Source organism: Accipiter gentilis, chromosome 23 (genome assembly GCF_929443795.1).
Source record: "Accipiter gentilis chromosome 23, bAccGen1.1, whole genome shotgun sequence".
Lineage (NCBI taxonomy): Eukaryota > Metazoa > Chordata > Aves > Accipitriformes > Accipitridae > Astur > Astur gentilis.
This window is the reverse complement of record NC_064902.1, coordinates 24,196,915-24,219,689: the sequence shown is the minus strand read 5'-3', so window position 1 is coordinate 24,219,689 and position 22,775 is coordinate 24,196,915. Positions and strand designations below refer to the sequence as shown.

The following is a 22,775-nucleotide window of genomic DNA, read 5'->3' as shown; positions in this document are numbered from 1 at the left end:
CCGCGCTGGATTTAGATGCAGCATTACTTCTTTCCACATTGATTTAATTTCTCTGCTTTTGAGACAGACTAAAGTATGATTTCCTGAAGTGTTTGCTGAAAAACCCCTCCAGGTTTCTGGAGATGTACCAGCTAGCTACCTCTACCTGCACTGGCTGACCTTGGGACAGGCTCACATCCAGACTTACAAAAGAGATCAGACTCAAAAAGCAAGGCAGGACCTCCCTCTCCCACAGGGATGTCAAAGCCCAAGGCAACTCCTGCCCAAATAAATCCCCCAAGTAGCTTGTCTCTGCTGCTTCTCCAGAAGTCCAGTCCAGACCCACATTGTTTTAGAAGCATGGAGACAGGTCTCTGGAGTTGACTCACGGTCCTTGTGTGTGCCCCACAGCTTGCATGGCTTTTTGCCTCCTCCTTGGTGCCCTCCTGGGGGTGTTTAGGGAGAGGACCAAACCCCAGCCCAGACACCCCAAGAAGGTCTGGAAGAATCACTCCCACATCCAGCCGGGGGTTTTGGAGCATGCAAATGCCTGTGTGGGCTGCACGGGCATTGTACAACTGGCAGGACAGCAGAGATGGGATCTCTCCTCAGCAATGTTTTTACTGGACATGAGCTTTACCATAGTAGTGAGCTTTCTAGTTGTAAAGCCCAGTAAGACTTCTCCTAGAAATGTTAGCAAACCTATAAAAACCCAAAGGCAATCCATTCCCCTCTCCTACCTACCTACTCTGGTTATTTATGTGGTTTTCCAAAATATGAAGTGATACATACATTTCTGCTCTCGGAGGCAAGCCATATGTTTTACTGTTTTCCCCAATAACTTTGTTTCAGAGCCAAGTTATGTTCTCCATTAAGTGACACAAACTACCCACCAAACGCACTGTGGATTGTCTTACCAGCTTCTGGGTGAGCCCCGGTGGAGCCCACTCGTACGTGATGGTGTCAAAGGTGGGGTCTTTCCGAGAGACGATGGGGTTGGTGATGATCATGCGGTTCCTTTTGTAAATGCGAACGCCATCACCTCCTTTCACCCGGGCGGTGAGCGTGGCATACTTGGAGTCTGACAGCAGGCGCCCAATTTTCCGATCGTCCTCCACATCCGAGCTCAGGCTGTGATCCTCCTGGCTGCATTTGCACGACTTACAGATTTTCCTGTGGGTGACAAGTGAGATCATCCTTTTGATACGAGCTGAGCCCTGGGAGGCATGCAATCACGTGATGGCTCAGCCATGGAGCATCAGCCTCTTCCAAAGGTTAAACACAGACCTGGATTACAGCATAAGACAAAAAGGCTCCTGTGCCCTGAGCCGGGCACAGGAATTCAGCAGAATTCACAGAATCATAGAATGGTTTGGGTTGGAAGGGACCTTTCAGGGTCATCTAGTCCAACCCACCTGCCATGAGCAGGGACATCTTCAACTAGACCAGGTTGCTCAGAGCCCTGTCCAACCTGACCTGAAATGTTTCCAGGGACGGGGCATCCACCACTGTGGTGGTTTTGGCTGGGGTAGAGTTAATTTTCTTCGCAGTAGCTGGTATGGGGCTACATTTTGGATTTGTGCTGAAAGCACTGCTGATACCAGAGGGATCAAACCAAAAGGTTACTGCTGAGCAGGGCTTACCCAGAGCCAAGGGCTTTTCTGCTCCTCAGCCCACCCGACCAGTGAGGAGGCTGGGGGGCACAAGGAGTTGGGAGAGGACACAGCCAGGACAGCTGATCCCAACTGATCCCAGGGATATTCCAGACCATAGGACATCCTGCTCAGCAGATGAAGCTGGGGAAGAAGGAGGAAGGGGGGGAACATTCGGAGCAATGGCATTTGTCTTCGCCAAGTTGCCATGACACATGATGGAACCCTGGAGATGGCTGAACACCTGCGTGCCTGTGGGAAGTGGGGAATGAATTCCTGGGTTTGCTTTGCTTGCATGCATGACTTTTGCTTTCCCTATTAAACTGTCTTTATCTCAACCCACGAGTTTTCTCACTTTCACCCTTCTAATTCTCTGCCCCATCCCACTGTGAGGGAGGTGAGTGAGCGGCTGCATGGGGCTTGGGTTAAACCACAACCACCACCGCTCTGGGCAACCTGTTCCAGTGTTTCACCACCTTCGTAGAAAATTTCTCCCTTGCATCTAGTCTGAATCTCCCCTCTTTCAGTTTAAAACCATTACCCCTCATCCTATTGCTACAGGCCCTACCAAAAAGTCCCTCCCCGCCTTTCCTGTAGGTCCCCTTTAGGTACTGGCAGGCTGCTCTAAGGTCTCTCCGGAGCCTTCTCTTCTCCAGGTTGAACAATCCCAACTCTCTCAGCCTGTCCTCACAGGAGAGGTGTTCCAGCCCTCGGATCATTTTTTTGTCCCCCCTCTGGACCCGCTCCAACAGGTCCATGTCTGTCTTGTACTGGGGACCCCAGAGCTGGACACAGCACTGCAGGTGGGGGCTCACCAGAGCAGAGGCAGAGAATCCCCTCCCTCGACCTGCCGGTCATGCTGCTTTGGATACAGCCGAGGATACAGTTGGCTTTCTGGGCTGGAAATGCACATTGCTGGCTCCTGTCCAGCTTTTCATCCCAGAGGGATCGGCAGCAGCACGGAGCAGAAAGCTATGAACTCCTAAGTGCCGTCCCCAGGCGAAAGCAGCCGCAGCAGCCTTGATAGACTGCGGCCTCCCACCCACCACGGGGAGCTGCCACGTTCTCTGAACTTTGAAAACCCCTTCAAGCATCACTAAATCTCCCACCCTCACCAGTCTCCAACAGCCAGGCGCCAGCCTTGCCTCTTACAAAGCTTTACATGCCATTAAAAAAAGTGACTGCTAAAAGAGGAATCTACTTAAGTGTCTATCATTTTAATTATAATAGCTACAAATCATAAAGACAAGTCTGTAAGGCGACCCTCTCCTGGCCAGCTTTTCCATCAAATGCTAATAGCAAAAAGGACAAACTGTCTCTGATGCAACCCCAAGTATTTCAGCAGGATCATGAAACAAGTATGATTCAAACCAGCCTTTGAGTCAATAAAAAAAAAGTGATTCAACCAAAAGAGTGTTTTTAAGTTTAGATTTCCAGACAGCTGGGGTATTGAAACTGGGAACTGGAGGGCTGCAGCACACAACTGCAGACCACCGTCGTGAAGCCTCCTGAAGCATTTCAGCAGCACAGACAGCACACCTGCAGACTGCGGGCTCCTGCGCACCGCTGCGACAGGACCCAGCTGTGCAGCCCACACCAAACGGGAGTTCTCCAGGCTCACAGAAAAGAGTCTAGTGTTTTGCAAGACAACCTCAGAGGGCACTAATTCCTGTTTAATTAATGACATCTGGATAGCTCCCTTCCATTTCAAAGCCCCCTTTGTTTCTCCCATTTCGGTTTGCAAGCAGATAGGGCAGGGCAGCAGCCCACTGCCCATGCCCAGAGCCAAACATGCAGCACTGGTCGGTTCCCACCAGCTACTGATACTGGGTGGCTATTTACCTAAATTAGTGTTTTTAAGAGGAAAAACACTGAAAATAAAGTATCAAATAACAAGTCATTTCTGGCACCGAGCATAGCGTTTCAGCCACCAGGATGCTCAGGCCAGCCAGCAGCAACAGCCGCCACAGTGCTGCCAAGCGGGACACAGCACTGAGCCCTCACCACCGGTTTTGTTTCACTCTGCCAGCTCTGCACCCGTGCTCACCCTCAAGGATGAGGGTGACAGCCAGGCACTCGGCACATCTCCTACCAACACCACCAGATTATCCTTTTGGTCAGCATTTCCCTGCCTCCAAAGCAAGCAAGGACATGTTTGTTTTCACTAATTCGTTTCCAAACAATCTGACAGGCTGGGAAGCCAGCGTGCAGCGGGCAGAGGACCCGCGCTCCAGCACGCACGCTGCGCAGGGCATCGGGCGGCTCGTGCGAGCACGGTGTGCAGAAGCTTCGGCACCGTGCCCCGCTCCCGACGTCCCACTGAACAGCACCAGCCGCGCAGGGCTGTGTCGGAGACGGTTCCGTGGCAGGTGAGACCCTTCTGCAGTGTGGGCCATCTCTCACCCCGGCTTTCTCCTCTTCCCAAGCCACAGCTTGCTGCCAAGACCTGCACCCAACCTAGCAAAGATAGTCTCAACTCCCAGGGAGCAGGCAACGTTAGCAAAAGCAGAAGAAAAACCCACTGTGTGAGAGCCTCAGCTTGGTTTAAGGACTCGTGGATGAGATTTTAACTCAGAAAATACAAGAGCAGGACCAGTGAGGGAAGGGGGATGGAAGGCAGGGAGCACGAGCATCTTCGCCACTCAGCACTTGTCCCAGCCAGCCAGTGTGTCCCCTCCGCACCTCCCACCACCACACTGAAGTGCTCTGCAGTTCCTCTTTGCACTCAGAGTCACTGGAATCTGAATATCCACAGGACCAAAGGGACAGTGTCAGGGCAGGTCCCATCAAGGCCAAGACGTTACCTCCAGGAATGTGGCTCGAAGCCCGTGCATGTCCCTCTGCAGCGTAAACACGGCACACCTCTTCCTGACTGCGGCTGGCTCACCGACATCTGGAAAAGAACGGGACACTGGAGTTGGAAAGGCTTTATCCTCAAAGATTATCCGAGTCTAGAGTACTGATAATTGTGTTTTGTCCTTCAGACATTGATTTCTTCAGCCATGCCTTATGCCCTGTGAACCCTCAAACCCCCCAAACACCATTTGACCACTGACCATGCAGACCTGCTACAAGTTTATTTAGGATGCTTGGGATGAAGGTTTTCAGCTTAAAGTGAGGGATGATGGCACGTCTGGAACAGCACGGGGGGGATGGCACATCAAATACAGTGAACACGCACACACACTGGACAGCCACCTTATTCTCATGCACAGAGGCCTCAGGGCTCATTAAAAGTTATTTTGATTCAGCTTATATATTGCATATGAATCTTTGCAAATCAGAAATTTCATGCAGTGAGACTGGGAGGTGCATTGCTATAGCCTTGTTTTACTGCCGCTTGGATCTCCTTGGTCTTTCTACAGGGGCTTAAGTGTATTTTGGGAATGTGGCATGTTTCCACACCTCTGGCACTGGGCTTTATGGGTGGTTTCCACGGTGAACAGGAAACACGGCAAGGAAAGGCTCCGGGGAGGGAAGGCAGGGGAGGGGAAAAAAGGGCTATGGTTGTGCTGCACTTTCTGCTGCTCACTGAAAGCAGAAGAAAGTCACTTTATATACACGTGTGCTCAGTGCTGCACAGAGACAGTCCTAATAACCTCCCAAAAGGAGACAGACCAGTGCAAAACACCACAACAGGAGCCAAGAACGTTGGAAAATAAACCTATTTTAGTGTCTGTGCCATGGATTTATCAAACAGGGCTTTTTGGATGTGAAGAATGCAGGAGGGTACGATGGGAGACAAAAACAAAGTACTGCAGGAAGCACCAGGGAAAAGTGACTCTATGGGACCCTGAATTTCTCAGCCTGGTTGTTTTTACAGAAACTCTCAGACTCCCATCTAATAGACATGTTTGTTCCCTGTAAAAACAGACTTACGGAAAACAAGGACAGTCCCACCCCCAGGACACGCACCCCCAGCAGAAGCAGTGGCAGGATCCCAGGAGCTTCGCCTCATGTCAGCAGATCCGACCCTGTGCAGCCAGAGATTAAACTACAGGGTGGTCATCCACCTCCGCAAAAAACCTAATACTTTCAGTCCTCAAGAAGCATTATAAAGTGCCAGTCTTGCGATTTTCTGACCACTTTAGACCCCGCATTCTGCATTTTCCATTAAGGCTTAACATGTACAAGTCTCACACCACCATGCCCTTTTTGGTGCTTGCTCCCATTCATCAAGTTTTTGCAGAAGATCTTTAATCCCTCTCAAAAATACAAGCTTGTTCTAGGCATTGACTATTCATTTGTGTGAACACATTTAGAGCCCATCAGAAGAACAATGGAGGCTGCAGAGGTTTCTATTGCTGGAGAAGGGTGTTGCCCTTTTATGCAATCTTAATCTAGTCCATGTGTGTTTCAGTATTATGATAGTCTTTCATTACAAGATCATACACTATTTAAATCAATATTACACCTCCTCCTGCCCCAGCTCCTCTCCCCACTCTGCAGCCCTCATCCCCTCCAGCACCAGCTCCCCCGGCTCCTCAAAGCTCCTGCACAGACCTGGGGCACCCCGAGGTCTCGTCTGACATTCAAACTCATTCTGCAGCTTTCAGGAGGAAAAAGTTATTTGATGGCACCGAGTTAGGAAAGACATTTAATTTACTTGGAAAACCCAGTGTTGCTAATAAGGACAAAGCTTGTACGAACAGATGGTTCTAGGAATGGCCGCACACTGGTTTGCCAATTTTAAGGTAGACAACAAGCCTTTACACGCTTTTTTTTCCCCACAAAACTATTAAGTCTCCATAGAAGGCTGCTCATCGAGAAGGACAACCCAAAGGGTACAAAATGCCCCATTTCAGCTCACTTTGCCCACAGGACTGCTATTTCATTTGTGCCTCAGCTTTCACCTGTAGTTTTCACCTCATTTCTCACCTGCTGTTTTTCCAGATACTTTGAAGCCATTGAAAAGACTTCTCACCCTGGGAATTCATAAAAATGCATCTTAAAATGGTCTTAACATGCACATACATACTCCACCCTGCCTCTAACATCCAGAAAAATAGGACTTTTTGATTCTTCAGGTATGTGGCAGCTCTCCAGAAGAGATGAAAACATTTAAGAGTCCAGCACAGATCACTTACAATCTTGCCAGTTCTGGAACCACGTGCTAGATGCCTACTGATGGGTTTTTTTAACTGACTCTGATCTTAACGAGTCAGACAGAAGCTGAGTATAGGCAAGGGACTATGAATGGTTGTTTATTTAATACAAACATCTGGATTAAATAAACTTATTTGGAAAAAGTTCCATTATATACAAGGGGGAAAGCAAAGGGAAAAGCATTGTCACTAGCAAGAATCAGTACATAAACCCCCAACAAGACAACCTGATGCTTCACAGTCCAAGTGTCAGTGCAGGAACTCTTAGTCATTTGGGGGTGGCCACCAGCCTGTGACAACCACATTAATACATAAACCCAGTACTTCACTTCATTGCTTTGGTGTTAACAAGATCCTTTCCTGGTAATTTATTCAACCTGGTAATTTGTTCTACTTGTCCAAATATGACTTCTGCTTCATGTCCCAGGTCCAAGTTTGAGGTTAACTGCTCTTTACTCAGTCTAAACCCCATGGAAGTACCTGCTGAATCAGTACGCTCCAGATCACCCTCGTACCTGCTCTCCAGAGCAGGCCGGCACTACCCATCACCCCAGTTAACTGGAGGATCTGTGTCCAGGCTGCTGGATCTGTTCCAGACACCCACCCGACTCCAAATGCTGCCACGAGATGGCTTGGGCATGACTGTCCATCACCAAGGGCAGGGCGAGCATCCTGAAGCTCCCAGCTGGCAGAGCTGGGATCAAACAGGTGGTACCCCACACCACGGACCGCACAGTCAGCTCACGGATGGATGAGCACGTCCGATAACTGCTTCCGACAGTCCCTTCAGGCTTACGGGACCAGCTGAAGCAAGGAAGGCTGCACCATCCACCCTCTGCCAGCACCCCAGGAACTGCTTTTGAACTTCCACTGCTGTCTCACTGCAATCACACATTTATTCAGTCCAAACAAATACAGTAAAATGGATGACATTTAACACAGCAAAGCCTCAGATCTTATCTTAAATTGCCATTATTGTTTCACTTGAAGAACAAACTGTTGGCATCAACAGGCGATCCTTGCCTTTGGGGTGTACAGAAGCCGATCATCCATTTCCTTAAGACAAAATTAAACAAGCCCTAGCCCTGATCTTTGGCCACATACAACTTCAGGCATGCGCAGAAGACCTAGTCACCAGCCCTCCCATTTGTGCACTTTGCACATGCCTTTGCAGCCAGGAACACCAGATCTCCCTGGAAACTCTTGTCCGCAGGTGTCAGCGGCACAACTCGCCGCTCCTCACCGTGCAAGATAGCTGAGAGCCTGAAGGTACATGAAGACATGGGGGAAACGATGCAAAAGTTGCGAGGCTCTTCAAGGCAACACGTGGCTCCTGAGACGGCTCAGGTTTACCTGCCCTCCGAGGTGGAGGTCTGCAGCAGGAGGGGAAGGTGCTGGGATGGCAGCTCATCCCACCACTGCCTGCAGGGCAGCTCAGGTGGCCCCGTGAAGTCTCAGGACACCCCTGTGGCACAGGCAGACCTTGCCAGGGCAGCAGGAGCAAACGGACCTGAGCCCCCTCCACGTGGGGACGGGGCAGCGATCCATCACTGGATATCCATCCCCTGCGAGCTCGGACCCCTCCGGGCAGCATCTCCTCACGACGACTGGAAGCACAGCCACGTCTGCTTGGAGGACAGTGTTATTCCTTGCTCCCTCAGAAGCGGAGAGAGGTTTGAGCCACTCTCATTTCCATCCCTGTGCAGGGGCCAAACATAACAGGCGCCGCTGCCTGTTTTGTGGGCTGCCTGGTCAGCAGGACTTCCTGCCCAGATATGGAGCTTCTCCTTGCAGCTCCGCTCTGGCTCCTCAAATATGCATAAAAGGAGATTTCTTTAAAAAAAGAGACACATAAGACACTGCAGAAAACAACCCCAAACCCAGTAAGATAATGCAAAACAAATGCTCCCATCTTAGACTCCACCTATGCCCAAGCCCATGTGGGAACAGCAGTGTTAAACAAGGAGATACTAAAGTTTAAGATAAAGAGTTTGAAGACATTTGTAATGCTTTTCAAAAAAAGCCTGTGTCAACAAACTGCTTGGAAGAAAAGCAAATTCTGCTCACCATGACTAGATATACAATGCATTTTAAGATTTCTGTTTTGGCTTTTTTGTCTTATAGCATTCTTGCTATTAAAAGAGAGAAAAGCAAGTCAGTGCAGAGGAAATTCTTAGGTAGTGAAATGATAGGAAATTGAGGCCATTCTACCCACAAAAACATTTCTGAACAATCTCAGGAATACGCCAGTAATACCATGGTTCACTATTTTACTGGCCAAAGGCAGGGCCATCCTAGACACTGGTAAGTTCACTCAGTGGTTGGAAAATAGAGCGCCTATAATGACAAGGAAGAAACCCAAATATGGCTCCATCTCGGTTTAGAGTTTAAGGACTCCTTTGGAAAGGAGCACTGAGCTTCCAAGGCAGGTCTGGCAAGACAGACCCCCCTGGTTAGCAGTTATGAGCAGGTCAGAGTCCAGCTCCACCAGCCTGCTCCATTTGCAGCTCAGCTGAGACTCCAGAAGGTTATTTTCTGTGTATCATCACCCTCTGACCAGCCTGGCTCATCTTGGCCCAATGACCCTTTGGCAAAGGGTCTACTGAAGCTAGTTTGACACTTGAAGTTTGGTGCGAGGGGACACATGGAGATAACGCTCTTTTCACATCCACGTGACTTGAAAATCCTTCCAAGGGCAAGCTTCTTTCCACTCTCCTCACCACCAGTTCAGTGCCAGAGACTTAGTACATCCACAAAGAGGAGACTTCAGACTAAACTTAGTTAAGTGTTTCCCAGTGAAGGCTCCTCTAGGAACAGCCATGCCATGCCCAGGCTAATGCTACAGGCAGACAGGCCAAACTTCTAGACCACAAATGGGCTGAACTCAGACCTGTCAGTGCTCAACAGACACACCAGCTATCATAAGCACAGGCCCTCAGAAATGTCTCCTCCCTTCTTAGAGTTGCATTTACCCAAGTACTTTCCTCTTTGGTACAACTGGATATATATGGACACAGAGCCCCATTAGCTGTCATGGCTTCGTGCTCTCCACACACCCAGTCTAAAGCTGTAGCGATAAACAGCTCAATGCCAAAAGCATCAGTAACAGGATGACTGCTGAGATCCTCCTGCAGACGGTGATGAGCAGGCTGATGTACTCTACAGCAAGGAAAAAAGTGCCTTGGGATGTTTCGGCTGCATTTAATATCTCTGCTTTGTATAGCCACAGAAGTATGGGGTGGCTGCGGCACACTGCTCCTGGGACACTCGTTCCATGAGACCCAACTGTTTTATGGAGTAGTGAGTAGAAGAAATTAAATGCAATACAAAATTTTCACAGAGCTTACAAAAGGCCAGTTAGGAAAAGCTAACATCCTAACATCCTCTGTGAATAGCTGCTTTTGTGGATAGGTTGGTTTATCTCAGGTCATTGCAGAACTGGGAAGTCCCACTAGACATCCGTAACACACAGATTAACCCACCAAGTGCCACGAGAACCCATAGCAGTATTCTGCTTGCCTTTAAGGACTTCAATGAGTTTGATACATGAGGGAAATTGAGCATAACAACAGCAGACCAATACCCAATATGCAGCCGAGCATATGCCTTGGGCTGTTTCACTGCCTGCAGCCTGGTCCCCCCAGTCAGAGGTACCCACCTTTGCTGGAGAATTTGCTACTGACACTGCATAAGGGAAATGCAGTCACAAATCAGGCACTTGCTTTTTGGTGATGCTTAGTTTTTTTTCCTTTTCTTTTGCTATTAGACTGTTACTTATACCATCTTACTTCAGCTATGCACAAGGCACAGGGTCATGCCAGACTTGATAAATTAGTTTTGACCTCAGCAGAAGCATGCTACATGTCATGAGACCACAGCACAGACCAAGGACTTCAAGTGACAAACAAGGTGGAAATCGGAAAGTGGAGCCAGCTCTAGCTGCCAAGTCAGTCACTGTAACAAAAGGATAACTGAAGCAAGGAGATCCTTATCTGATCAGGGATGCTTAGCCCATATTCCCTTGGAAGACCTTTAGTTCTCTTTTCTCCCACATATCTACAGGGACCTTGGTTTAATCACAAAAAGAGTCTGTAATAGTCCTGCTGATGGGAAACAAACACTTTGAAAAGCCAGGGTATGTCCTAGCAGGACGGTTTCACCATTAGCAGTACTTACACCACATACCACAAGCAAATGCTGGGCAGCTTCAGCCAGGAGAGGACACCCCTTTGGTCAGCAGCAGCACTGGCCACCACACCGCTGCTGGTGGCAAGTGGACCTGCGGGGTCACGAGCCCAGCTGGCAGATTAGTCTGGAGTCGCATCCTCAGAGGAACTGGGGCCTGAAATAAGGTCCAGAATTTTGGCAAGTTTGGCCAATGTGGTTATTAATCAAAGACTGTTGAAGACTCATAAGACTTCCAAGAACGAACACCCTCCCGCAGGAGTTAGTTTCACACCCAGTGATGGGACATGAAGCAGGACTCTGCTCGCTCCAACTCGCTGTGCTCGATGCCGGTGGAGAGCATGAGTACCATCACAGCAGATCCATGAACAGGCTGAAGGGTAACCCCATGAGAGCGTTATTCCTCGCCAGCACTGCCGCACAAGTCACCCGCTGGTTGCCAGCCTCTGAAAGGGCTTTTGGGACCGGCTGGCACAGCCGCAGCTCCAGAAGGGACTGGCCAAGGGGGCCCTCCTGCTTCTGCAGAGGTGTCTCGGTCCTGAAGGCACTTATTGCACAACACCTTATTTGGAGACTAAAGACAGCGATGGAGACACATAGCTACCTCAAGTATGTTTTCTCCTCCTTTTTAGGGAGGAGAGAGGAAAAGTTGGTTTCCAAAAAGTTACTGCAAGTTCACAACAGCGCTTCAGAGCCGAGGTCCTCGTTTCACCTCTCCTCACGGTCAGACCGCTCCCCAGTGCCCATGGCAAGTTCAATCCAAACCCTTCTGTGCAGCCTCTGGAAGACCCTCACGCAGTCTCGGCATTTGATATCCTACCCCAATAAATCACAGCCAGGGCAGAAGAGAGCTTAAGTGAAGCTAAGGGACCACATGAACAGTTTGGGTGGGGTTCCTCCAGCTGCAATGAATTTTGGAGATTAACAACTAACTGAGAAAGTCCCTTGAACAAAGAAAAAAGGGAAAAGTCATACAATATCCACATGTGTGGGACCAGTTTGCTTGGCACAATTGTTGAGGAGTTCAGGGATGTGGATGGATAGCAATTAATTAGTCATCATTAGTTGACTATAACAAAGCTAAGCTTGCATAATAATAGGGAGCTAACTGAAACTTCCTTAAGGATTTCCAATAACTGGAGGGTGTAAGTGTTTACATTTAACAGAAGAGGTATCTGTATCACAGCAAGGGGAAGGCTGCAAGCTCTGGAAAAGTACACCACCACCGGTTAAGGCTAAACAGTATTTAGACAGGCTGCAGGAGAAAAAAAATCAGCCAAGCCCAACAGCAAAATATTAACACATCCAAGGGGCTGTGTTTTAGTTAAAAGCAGGAATAAAGCCAGACTCTGTACACACAAAAAGCCTCTTTGGCTGCATTTGCCTTCTATTGTGGGTCCAGCAGGGCAGATTTGCTATAATTGTCTTATACCCAACCACATGTTGCACCCAACTGTCCCTTCTCAGCATACATGCAATTGTCCTTCCTCCAGGAAGGGCGAGCTACCTAGCAGCCTGTCTGACCAAAGCTAGGGACTTCTGAACTCTCTCCTCATGACGTACCGGCAGCATGTAGCATCAGCTACTGGCCAGAAAAAGCTTCTCTGGGATGCCCAAGGGACTTGGTGGCACGAGCCTCCCCGGCAGAGAGAGCTGGCAAACCCACCTCCTGCCAGGTGACCTGGGGCTGGTTGTCCAAAGCAGCCCCCAGCCCCACGGAGACCCTGGGCTGAACGGGGGAACCGTCCTGGCTGTGTCCAAAGCTTCCTTCGGAGCACTGCACTTGGGCAGCGAGGGCAAGCCCTTGGCTCAGTCACCTCTGCAAATCCTGGCATCAGCAGCAGGGACAGAGCCATCACCAAGACCAAGCCTGGGGCATGCACATTATGAGATTGCCCTAAATTTAAGGCGAGGCAGGACACTGTTGTGCTAACAATGGACAGAGCCTCTGCTGCTCCCCCCAAATCTTCCAGTAACTAGAACTACCCTAGTTCTGAGCCTGTGCTGTTCTGTATGCTATTGGGAGTCTTAAATAAGGTATCAAAGTTTCAAATAGCTGTACAGAGTAAAGGTAGTGCCCAGGTTAATAGTCACTCTGAACTAACAAGAAGCCCATGTCAAATAGTCTCACTCCTTTTTTAATTTCTTAATTCAAGCTGAAAAGCAGATGCACTAGAAGTAGTAAGTTTCTCATTTCCCTGGTCAGATTACCAAGATCATTCTCCCTTTCAGTGGTTCCTACACTAGCAAAAGGGTCACATCAGTCCAACAAATCTGAACTCACAGGTGCTTGGTTAAGTGAGGCCCTTTGATTTTTAATCATTTGGCTAGCTTTTGTATATACATTTAAGTGCAAGGGCAGTTATCATTAACACTCCTGAGGGTATGAATGTATCGCTACCTGCATATCAGCACAGCAATGCTGAAGGCTGAGCTATCCCCTACAGCTCCACTTTCACAAGGCACGACTGAAGTACACGTCAAAAAACAAATCTCATTTTCAGTGTAACTTAAATAATGGTCCAGAATTTCAGATGAACACAAAAGGCACTGAAAACTTGGCCTCAATGTCCCAGTAGTAAAGGCTGTATCTGAAAAAAAACCTACAGCTTTGTTTAGCTATTTAAACAATTACTCTGAATCCTAAAATACTGGCTTAAGGTCCTTTTACCATGTAGAAGAATCCCAATGAATCCTCTCCTGGATTCATTGGCAGAAACCTCCTTTCAAGAGCTGGGCCTCAAGCACCTTAATTCATGGTTTGGATGGGCAATCTGTCTCACTCAGCATTCTCCTTGACAGCTTTCCCATCTTGGAAAACCTCTGAAATTCCTTGAGGAAAGGGATCACCTGCTTCTCATTAAACCTGCTTCTTAAACTTTGGGGGAAAAATTGCCCCCAAAGGACATCACTGGAGAGCTGCAAGGATCCAAAAAGCTCTTTTGTGGAGTTGCTCCTCAGGATCCAGTGCTGAGCACAGCCTGGGGCGAGTGCTGCTCCAACGCAAGAGGAGCAGCCGCCGATCCGACACCGAGAGCTGGCAGAGGCTGGAGAACCAGACAACTCGACCTCAGCTCGCTGCGGGTACCAGCGTCCGAGCCAACGCTGCCCAGGCTCTGCCTGGGAGGGCACAACCGCCAGCGATGCCCCCCCACTGAACTCGCCTTAAATGCACATTAAGCCAACGAGTAAGCGAGATACTGAAGGAACCCAACACGCAAGCCCTGGGTGGGATGAAATCCCCATGCCCTGGGTGGAGGACAGGGAGTTCAGCCTGGGTTTGTTTTGGCTCATCCTCTCTTCTGGAAGAGATACTCTACAGATCTCACATGCAGGAGCCCCGTCTGGTTTCACCGCGCTGCCATTCACTAGGGAAGATGTTTGCTACGTCTGCTCATCAAGCAGAGGCAAGGTCCGACGACATCAGTCTGACGGAGGCCAGCTCTGCTCCGCACCCAGCCCACGCAGGCGTCCCTCACCCCAGACATACACGGCCGGGGAGTTTGCGTGCAAAGCTACAGCATTCGGCCCAACTGAAGTACGAAAAATGTTAGCTCTAGGGATGCTCCTGGGGATGTGGAGTTTTCCTTCCACTTTGTCAGCATCAGCACTAAGGACACTGGTACACCAGAGTAGAAGAGCCACAGCAGCAGACCTGCCACTCCTGAAGCACACTGACCTTGTCCAACAGTTTTACACATTGCATATCACACTAATTTTTTCTCCTCCTGCTGACAACCAACAAACATCCTCCTTGACTACACCTGATGTCTGGTGAGGTCCAGTTTCAGGTGTGCTTGGGAGTCAGTTCCCAGTACTGGCACAGAAGGAACTGTCCCAAACATGCCTTGGACCAGCCAAAGGCCAGGCAGGAGGGCTTCCCTCAAGTGGGAAACTCAGGGCTGTGCTGGAAAAACTTTTCTGGATTTTAGAAGGGCTCCCTGACAGTGTCTGCAAGTGGAACACATTTGCACAAGGGCTAACAACTACTCTTAGAAGTGCATTAGTCAATACACACACTTGCTACTATAATTTTGACTGGGAACAGTGAAGGATTGTTTTAATTTATTTTCTTCTCATTTTCATAGACAGAAAACATCTATTGTAATCATGACCTGAAAGCAATTTGTTTCCCTGCCAGATTCTGAGCAAGCACAGTTATCCAAATTACCACACTCACAGAAAAAAAAAAGTCACTTAAAGACTGTCTTTCATCTCATACTCTCTCTATAAGATTTATTTAAGTCACCAGTGAATGAGTTTGTATCACCTGGAATACTGGAAGCACTTATTGATATTAAACTTTGCAGAGTAAAAAGTTTGTTGCCTTTTATTTTAGCAACATAAAGACCAGGAAAAGGCACCGATATCTGAGAAAACTATTTCAATGGAGCTGCCAGATCTCAACCTACAGGATGACAGAGATACAACAGAACCAGAGCCTCTGCAAATATCTCGCTCTTCCAAGAGCACATAGTTGGCAGCATTCCTTTCTCCACTAACAATGTGTGAATTAATGATAAGAGAAGGGCAAACTTTGAAAAATAAGATGAATAGATTTTTCCACAAGCAAGACAGTGCTTCAGACACTTGGTCTTAATTATAAAACTAATCCAAGTTGTGCGTAGGTGTGTGGAATGGGAAGAACCCACCCAAATTTAATTAAACAGCAGCTGTGCCGAGTTCCAGAGTGCTCAGGTAAGTGTCTCACTAATCACCAATTACCTTCACTGAGCCAGCTTTGTCCTTCCCACCTCCAGCACAAGGAGAAGGTGCTGAAACACCATCAGGAGTGGGGGTTCCTCCGTACACTGACATGTTGTGCTTCAGGAGCTGCTTCCATCAAATTTCTGTACAACACAACTGATTTCGTCCTCCTAAATATCTTCTCAGCTCTGCTCTTCACATTTTACAGCTGAGGACATCAAGACACAAGAAGGCTGAAGATGCGCCCAAGGGCACAAAGGCATTTCACTGCAGCTTCCCTGTATCAACCCCAAGGTTTCCATAGGATCTGGCCACTATCACAACCCCCTCCAAAATCTCAAAAGACCCATCCAGCTGTGCAAGAATGACAAAAAAATGGCTTGGGCATGCAGTGTTCAAGAGGAAAGGTATAATAAATTAGCAGTCCTCTGAGAGACTGCAAAGTTGTCACACCAGCCTCTGGGGCTGTAGGTCTGGTCTGTGTTCCCATCCTAAATGTCCAGATCCAGGACAGGTGCTTTAAACTAGGAGAAATACTGCTCAGTTACTGGATCCTGATGCTCGGGATCAAGACACATGGCTGACAGGAGCTGGCTGCCTGTCCTCCTGCAGAATCCCTGTTGTAGCTGGCACTTGTGGATGCTCTTTGGTAGTCCAAGCAGACTTGGCAGCACATGTGATATGAACAGAGGGGATTTTTTTTTTTTTTTTTTTTGCCTGGAGCTTCATAATCTTGACACAAGTTACACTCTGATATAGAAGGAAAATAAAGTGAGGTGTTTGAGTGACATGTTTCTAGGTCTTCAGAAAGAGAAAATGAACAAGTCCAAGTTAATCTTGTGGCTGGTGATGCCCTGAACCCTAATGCAGAAGCTGAAGGGCTGTGCCACCTCTCAAATACAGGCAGGGCACGGGCAACCAGCCACAATGCTTTTGGGTAAATTTGCTTTCCTGTGTTTCTCTGATAAGATTACAGTAGATTTTTTCACCCTATGACGGGTTTCTTCCCAATGAAACACTATCTGGAATACATGAAGACTATGTAAAAGCTAATCCTGACAGAATTTAGCCCATTTAGTAAGGCAATAAACCCCCAGCATTTAAAGCTTCCAACAGACAAACAACTGCACTAGAAAATAATGATATTTGCACAGCAGTTTGTATAGAACAGCCACCCAGCTGCTTTAGTGCTTCTCTTAACCAAGGCTTTAACATTGCAGGCACAAGCAAAAGTTACTTTCCTAGAAGTGTGTATTTTGCATGTCTGAAGGGTACAGCTAACAGCATCCACAGTTAAGTACTAACAGAAAAAATCCTTTCCATTTTCCTTACTTCCTACTACTCAGCCATCCCCTCCCTTTCCCCAGTATTTTTATTTGCACTGTTTGACTTTCAAGTGAGCCAGCCAGCACGCTCTCCTGCTCACCAGCGCCTATTTTAATTCACTGGGATTCACCCACCCCCCCCCCCCCCCGCGGGACAAGGAAGAACAGGCTTCCCTTTCCCTTGCCTCTCTGATCAATTCAGAATAGCCATTCCTGACCAGGTTTGAGAAATGGCACCTAGTGAGCTAAACATTAACAATGATACCTTATCTACCAGCAATTAAGTCAAAGCTGCTATTCATTTCACTTTTATCAACTGCTTTTAATGCACTTTGCATTTGACTCATGAAAGCACAGTGAGCTGCAGGGGAGGGCAAAACCAGCACACCCAGCAAGAGGAAGGAGTCCCCCATTGCAGAGGGAAATAACTGCTCTGGAGCAGTTCAGAGCCTTTCAGTAACTGAAGTACTGGAGTCAAGGGGTTCAGAGTAGGTGAGATGGTAAAAGTATGAGGAATCAGGCTGGTAACCAGCATGAGGAAACTCTTGCTCTTCCAAAAACTGCAAATAGCTGCCCTGAAATCTTTCCCTTTCTCTGAGCCCCATCTTTAAATGGAGCAATAGCTTCGAGCTAGGACATCTGAATACCTCTTTTCCTGAACGGCTGAAACACAATATTTCCTTTCTAAAAGGGAAAAAACCCCTCAGCCTAAACAAATACTCCAGACACTGCCTCCCTGCAGGACAAGAGGGATTTTGTAACGTGTAAATTTATTTTATGGGACTCCATTTAGCTCCGAGTCCAAGTCCCAAAATAAGCTCTTTAACCCGTGTGCTGCTTTATGATTTCATAGCTATAAATACTCGTTCAGAGCTAAGCAGGTTTCTGCATTAAGATCAACATCTGTTTCCCCGTGACAGCTGCAGCAGCGCTTCCTCCCTTGGGCTCCAGCAGCGACGCCGGGCTCGGAGCAGGGCTTTCAGTCCCGCAAGTACAAACCAGCTTTCTCAGGGGAGCACAGGGGTGCTCCAGCCATCTCCCCAGGCCATCAGCCACGTGTAACCCATCACTGACACAGGGACCAAACCCCTTGTCCATCCAGAGGAGGCTTTACAGAGAAGGTACCAACTTGTCATAATGAAACTCTGAATTTCTGCCAATGGAGACTATGACCAGCAATCGTGACCACAAAAGAAGTGTCCGAGGAATAAACTCTCTAATTGTTAAAAATTATGAGGTCCAACGTTCAACAGCAGAGGCGAAATCACTTGTATAGCTCCTGACAGCATTTACACAAACGAGCACTAGCACGTTTAAATGACTAAGGCCACGGCTTTGCAGGCACACTCACTGCAGTTAGAGCGCTTGCCATCTTTATCTCTGCGTGCCCAAATTGCTTAGAAGTGGTTTTGGACAGAACAGAGATTTTGCAGATGTATCCTGCAGAAGAACACTTCTGGGCATAACCCCTGTTATGCGGGAGCCGAGTGTCTTTCCCTGCAAAGCCAGCCATCTGCCCGAGTGCTGCGGGGGATCGCCGAGCACTCGCCGTGCTGAGGGCAAAACACAGCTAGGGGTTCAGCCCAAGTATCCTGTACACCTCGATCAAGGCATACAGTTTATGAAAGAATAACTGAAAAAGCTGAGTCTCCAATGTATTCCTCAAGTTTTTTAAAAAGCTCTAAATTTTTGGACTTTGTAAAGGGCACGTTCCCAATCCTTAAGCGTGTTCCCGTCTACGTCTGCAGATATACACAGAGGAGTCTTCAAGCATCCGGATACTTTACTGATGGAGAAGGGAGGCTTCTGCCTCTCCCCGAGACCCCGAGTCATCCAGGCCCCCCCGCATACACTGGGGCTGATTTATCACAGCAGCAGCAATACTTTTTCCCTGTCCCACAGTCTGCTTTGGGTGTTTGCAAAGACCCATGCTAAAAAACTGAAGAAAGAAAAAGTTAGAGAATTAAAATTTGTATTAACTGAGTAAGCTTTACCTTGGCTTTGAACAGGGCTTTTAGCCTAGTGGGTTATTTTCTTCTCCTGACAAAAATGGACTGAATTTAGTGAGGACAGTACACAAATCCTGCTGCCTGCACAGTCCAGCTGAACCAGCTCCAGTAACACACAAAATGCCAGCCATCACGCTTTATCTTTGTTTTGAGTTTTAACTCTCCATTTAGAATTTAATCTAAACAACCCATTTGCCAAACAGAATGCCGTCCCACTCATGCTGTTTTAATTTCCTCAGAAAGAATCCCATAATACGCTAGGCAAGACATCAACAATAATTAAACCCAACAGTGATTGAAAATCAAATTTTCAGGGCCTTGCAACAAGCCCTAATGAGTTCCAGACTTGCCTTCCCCGACTTGCTCAAACTGGTTGCACGACACTGCCAAGCCAAATTAAAATTTGACAGTATTCCACCCCATGCCCAGGAAAAGTGCCCTTCTCATGATTCAGGAAATTAAACAGCCGTCTACTGCAAAGACGCCCATTTGTCTTTGGACATAGATCATTCAGACAGTGATCCAGGGCCTGTATTTTTTTTTTTCCCCCTCTTGTTTTTAGTATGTCATTTCATATCCCTTTTGAAGTGCAAACTGGCTGGGACTTTTCCTTTTTGATACTACCGTGCCCAGTTCCAGTTCAGGTGACAGGCAGCTTGTCAGAAGCATTAGGCAGACCCGGGGCATCATCACACCTCCCTCGCCCCACGCAGGGGTGTTACGCTCCGCACTGCCGGCCCACGAGCAGCCACGAGAAGATCTCCCAGCAGAACTACGCCCTTCCACTGCAGGCAGTTTGTGCTATTCCCTTCACACGTTTAAGTGAAATTAAAGATGACATCTTGTCCTTTACCCTTCCACCAAGGGGAGCTAAGTATCCAGCCACATGTGCTGGAAAGAAAGGCTCTGACGGTTTCTGTGTTCACAAGCCGTTCAGGGGGCGTTGTAAGCCCCTGACGTACCGCCGTGCAGCCTCCCTGCTCCATCCCCTGTGGATGATGCTCAAGAAGCTCCGGGGAGACGGGTCTAGTGCAGAGACAGCTCTTCCAGGGCACGTTTCTGCTCCACAGCACCGATTGCTCAGCCCTCCCTGCTGCCCACGTCTAGCCCTGCTTCTCCGCTCCCCCCCCCCCTCCCCCCCCCCAAGGGACCCCCAGCCTGGGGCTTGGCCCCGCTCAGCCCCCCGAGCAGTGCTCTGGGCAAGGCAGGACCGGAGCTGCTGTCTGACAAAACCAGACTGACCACAGCCCAGCACACAACCCACAGCTGCAGTCACCCATGAAAAAGGGTCAGTTTTCACTCCCGTGGGATTGATCTCCACTCGGTGTCTGGTACGAGCTTCCCCAGGGTCTCCAGCTGGCATCCAGAGGTGCCCTCCCCACAGAAGCTGCAGCAGCCAGGACCCTACGGACGTGCCCGAGGGTTATCAGCAACAGGGACCCGCTGGCAGAGGACACGTTGCTCCGGGTCCCCGGGGATGATGACCAGAGGAGACCTTCCCGGCGGGTCCTCGCCAAGCTCTGGCCACCCCCCGCATGCCTGCGGGGACAGGGTCACCCCACAGTGCCGCGCTGGGGGAGCCTGCCCTCGCCAGCAAGCACTAACGGGGTCCCTGTGGCAGGGAGCCAAGGGGGTCAGCAGAGCTGGAAGGAGGAAGGGAGGGAGGGAAGAAGGAACTCCTCACTCCTACCCAAAAATCAGTTCTTTCAGGCAGGACACACAGAAAGCAGGAGCATCATGCTGCAGAGGGTGTGTGGCACAGCCCCATCCACCCAGACCGCAATGCAGACTGTGACCCCCACTGCCAAACACCAACATTTGCCCGGGGTCATCTACAAGGAGCATCCAGTTTTCCATGAAATCCGACAGATAGCTTTCCTTGGGATTCAGCAGTGGCAGAGTTCAAACCTAGCGGGATAGAGGGAGCTACACCTCCAAGACAGAGACAGGCTGACCCTTCCCATCCTGACAGTCAGGGAGGGATCTCCAAGGACACCATTGGCAAGAAACTTCTCACAGAAGTTCACGGCAAAGAGTGCTGTCCCCCACCTGGAAGGGCTGGAGGTGTCCCTGTGCCCTGGCCGACCCACGGAGGTCCATCCCTGGGCACAGCACTCGGCACTGCCTGGCCGGGGCCATCTGGCATCAAGAGATGGGATTACAACAATGTGGAAACCGAGAAGCGCTGACATTAAGTGTTTAACTCATCTCCTAATTATACAGTGACAAAGGTACAGCAAGTAAGGTCATAAGAGCAGCTGCTCCCTGGCAACTCATTCCACATGTTTTTTATTTAGCAATTAAAGTCCCTTCCATTCAGCTTAACACCGTGCCAAGAGGGTGTTTCAGTTATTCCAGTTCTTTTGCTCAAAGGACACTGTGGCGGAGACCCCCGGCTTCCTGGGGAAAGCAAGGCTCTGACCGCGTGAGCACAAGGAGCAAACCCTTTCCAGAGGGTCTGAAAGGAGACAAGCAACTCCCCGCAAGGACGCAAGCTGAGAGCAGCAGTGGTCAGAGTCTTATGCAAGTTAACTTAGACAACAAACATTTGCTTTTCCAGCAAAAGCTTTCTTGAAGTAGATTTCTTGTAAGAAATAAGAACAAACCCAGATGCACGGCCAGGCGCTCTGGCTGGGCAGACCCAGCGCATGCCTGTGTGGCCACAGCACGCAGCTAGAGCTGCCCTCTCGAGCTGCAGGAGCAATTTAAGAACTTCAGAGATTACTTTTGCCCACTCTTAACCCCGAGTATTTAATAACTCCCACAATATTCACGCTCTGTGCCATTCCTTCTCCGTGCATCCGCTGCTTCGGCTCCTTACTCAAACCCAGTATCACACCAGTTGCTGGGGGAGCTTTGCTCCAGAGGGCTCCGGATAGTTTTGAACGGGGCCACGTAGTCAGAAGGAGAGAAGCAAGGGGGGGGCAAACCGCCCCGGTAACGGGGGGTGCTGGGGGTCCCACTCACACCCGAGGGGGCTCAGCACCCCCCGCCTTAGGGAAGCCTTTGAGCAAGCACAGCCGGCGGCCCGGGGCAGGGGAGGGAGGCGGCGAGGGGAGATGGGGAACCCCTCCGGAACGAAGCGAAGCCGGGCGCCCCGTCGGTGAGGGGGGGGGTCCCAGGTGCGCGTCTCTCCCGCCCCCCGCACCGCCGCTCCGGGCACCGCGCGGCCCCGGCAGAGCCCTGACCGGGCACGGGACACCCAGCGGGGAGGGAAGGGCAAACAGGACCCACGGGGGGCCCAGGTCGGTCGGTCGGTCCGTCCGTGTCCCCCCCCCCCCCCGACCCACCTTCTGCACGCCGGAGCTCAGCTCCATCCCGCGCCGCGCCCGCCGCTCGCCCGGGGCGCGCCGCCCGCACCGGCGCCTTTCATTGGCGAGCGCGGCAGTCCCGATCCGCCTTCAGCCAATCCGCCGCCGCCGACAAACTTTTCTGTCCAATGGCGTGCGGCGGGGCGGGGCGTGCTGGCTAACGCGCGCACGTGTGCGTGGGCGCGCCTTTCCGCGCAGCGAAGCGCGGGTCCGGCCGCAGCCCCTGCGGCTTAAAAAAAAGAGAGAGGGCAAAGAAAAAACCCCAAAAATAGCGGGTTTAAGAGCTCCCGCCCCAAAGCGGCGGTGTCACGGAGGGGAGGGGATGGGGCCCGGGGCCTGGGGGTGCCCGGGCGGGGTGGAGGGAGCTGGCAGCTCTCAAGCCAAGTCGCCTTTCTAGGCTGGGCTGTCCTGCTGTCCCACCGTCCTGCTGTCCCACCGTCCTGCTGTCCCCGCTGTCCTGCTGTCCCCACCGTCCTGCTCTCCCACCATCCCAAGCTCTGAC

At 49.9% G+C, this 22,775-nt stretch overlaps 1 protein-coding gene across 1 annotated transcript in view; it reads right to left on the bottom strand.

The window, feature by feature from the left end:
* The window catches only part of LMCD1 (LIM and cysteine rich domains 1), a 37,598-nt gene extending 15,242 nt beyond the window's left edge, over window positions 1-22,356 (bottom strand). Inside the window, exons 1-3 of the mRNA XM_049826611.1 lie at window positions 22,253-22,356; window positions 4,436-4,524; window positions 897-1,152 (exon numbers count right to left, since the gene is read on the bottom strand). Coding sequence (XP_049682568.1) covers window positions 897-1,152; window positions 4,436-4,524; window positions 22,253-22,279 — 372 coding nt within the window. The 5' untranslated portion in view covers window positions 22,280-22,356. The remainder of the gene's footprint in view (window positions 1-896; window positions 1,153-4,435; window positions 4,525-22,252) is intronic.
* Window positions 22,357-22,775: the final 419 nt, after the last annotated feature.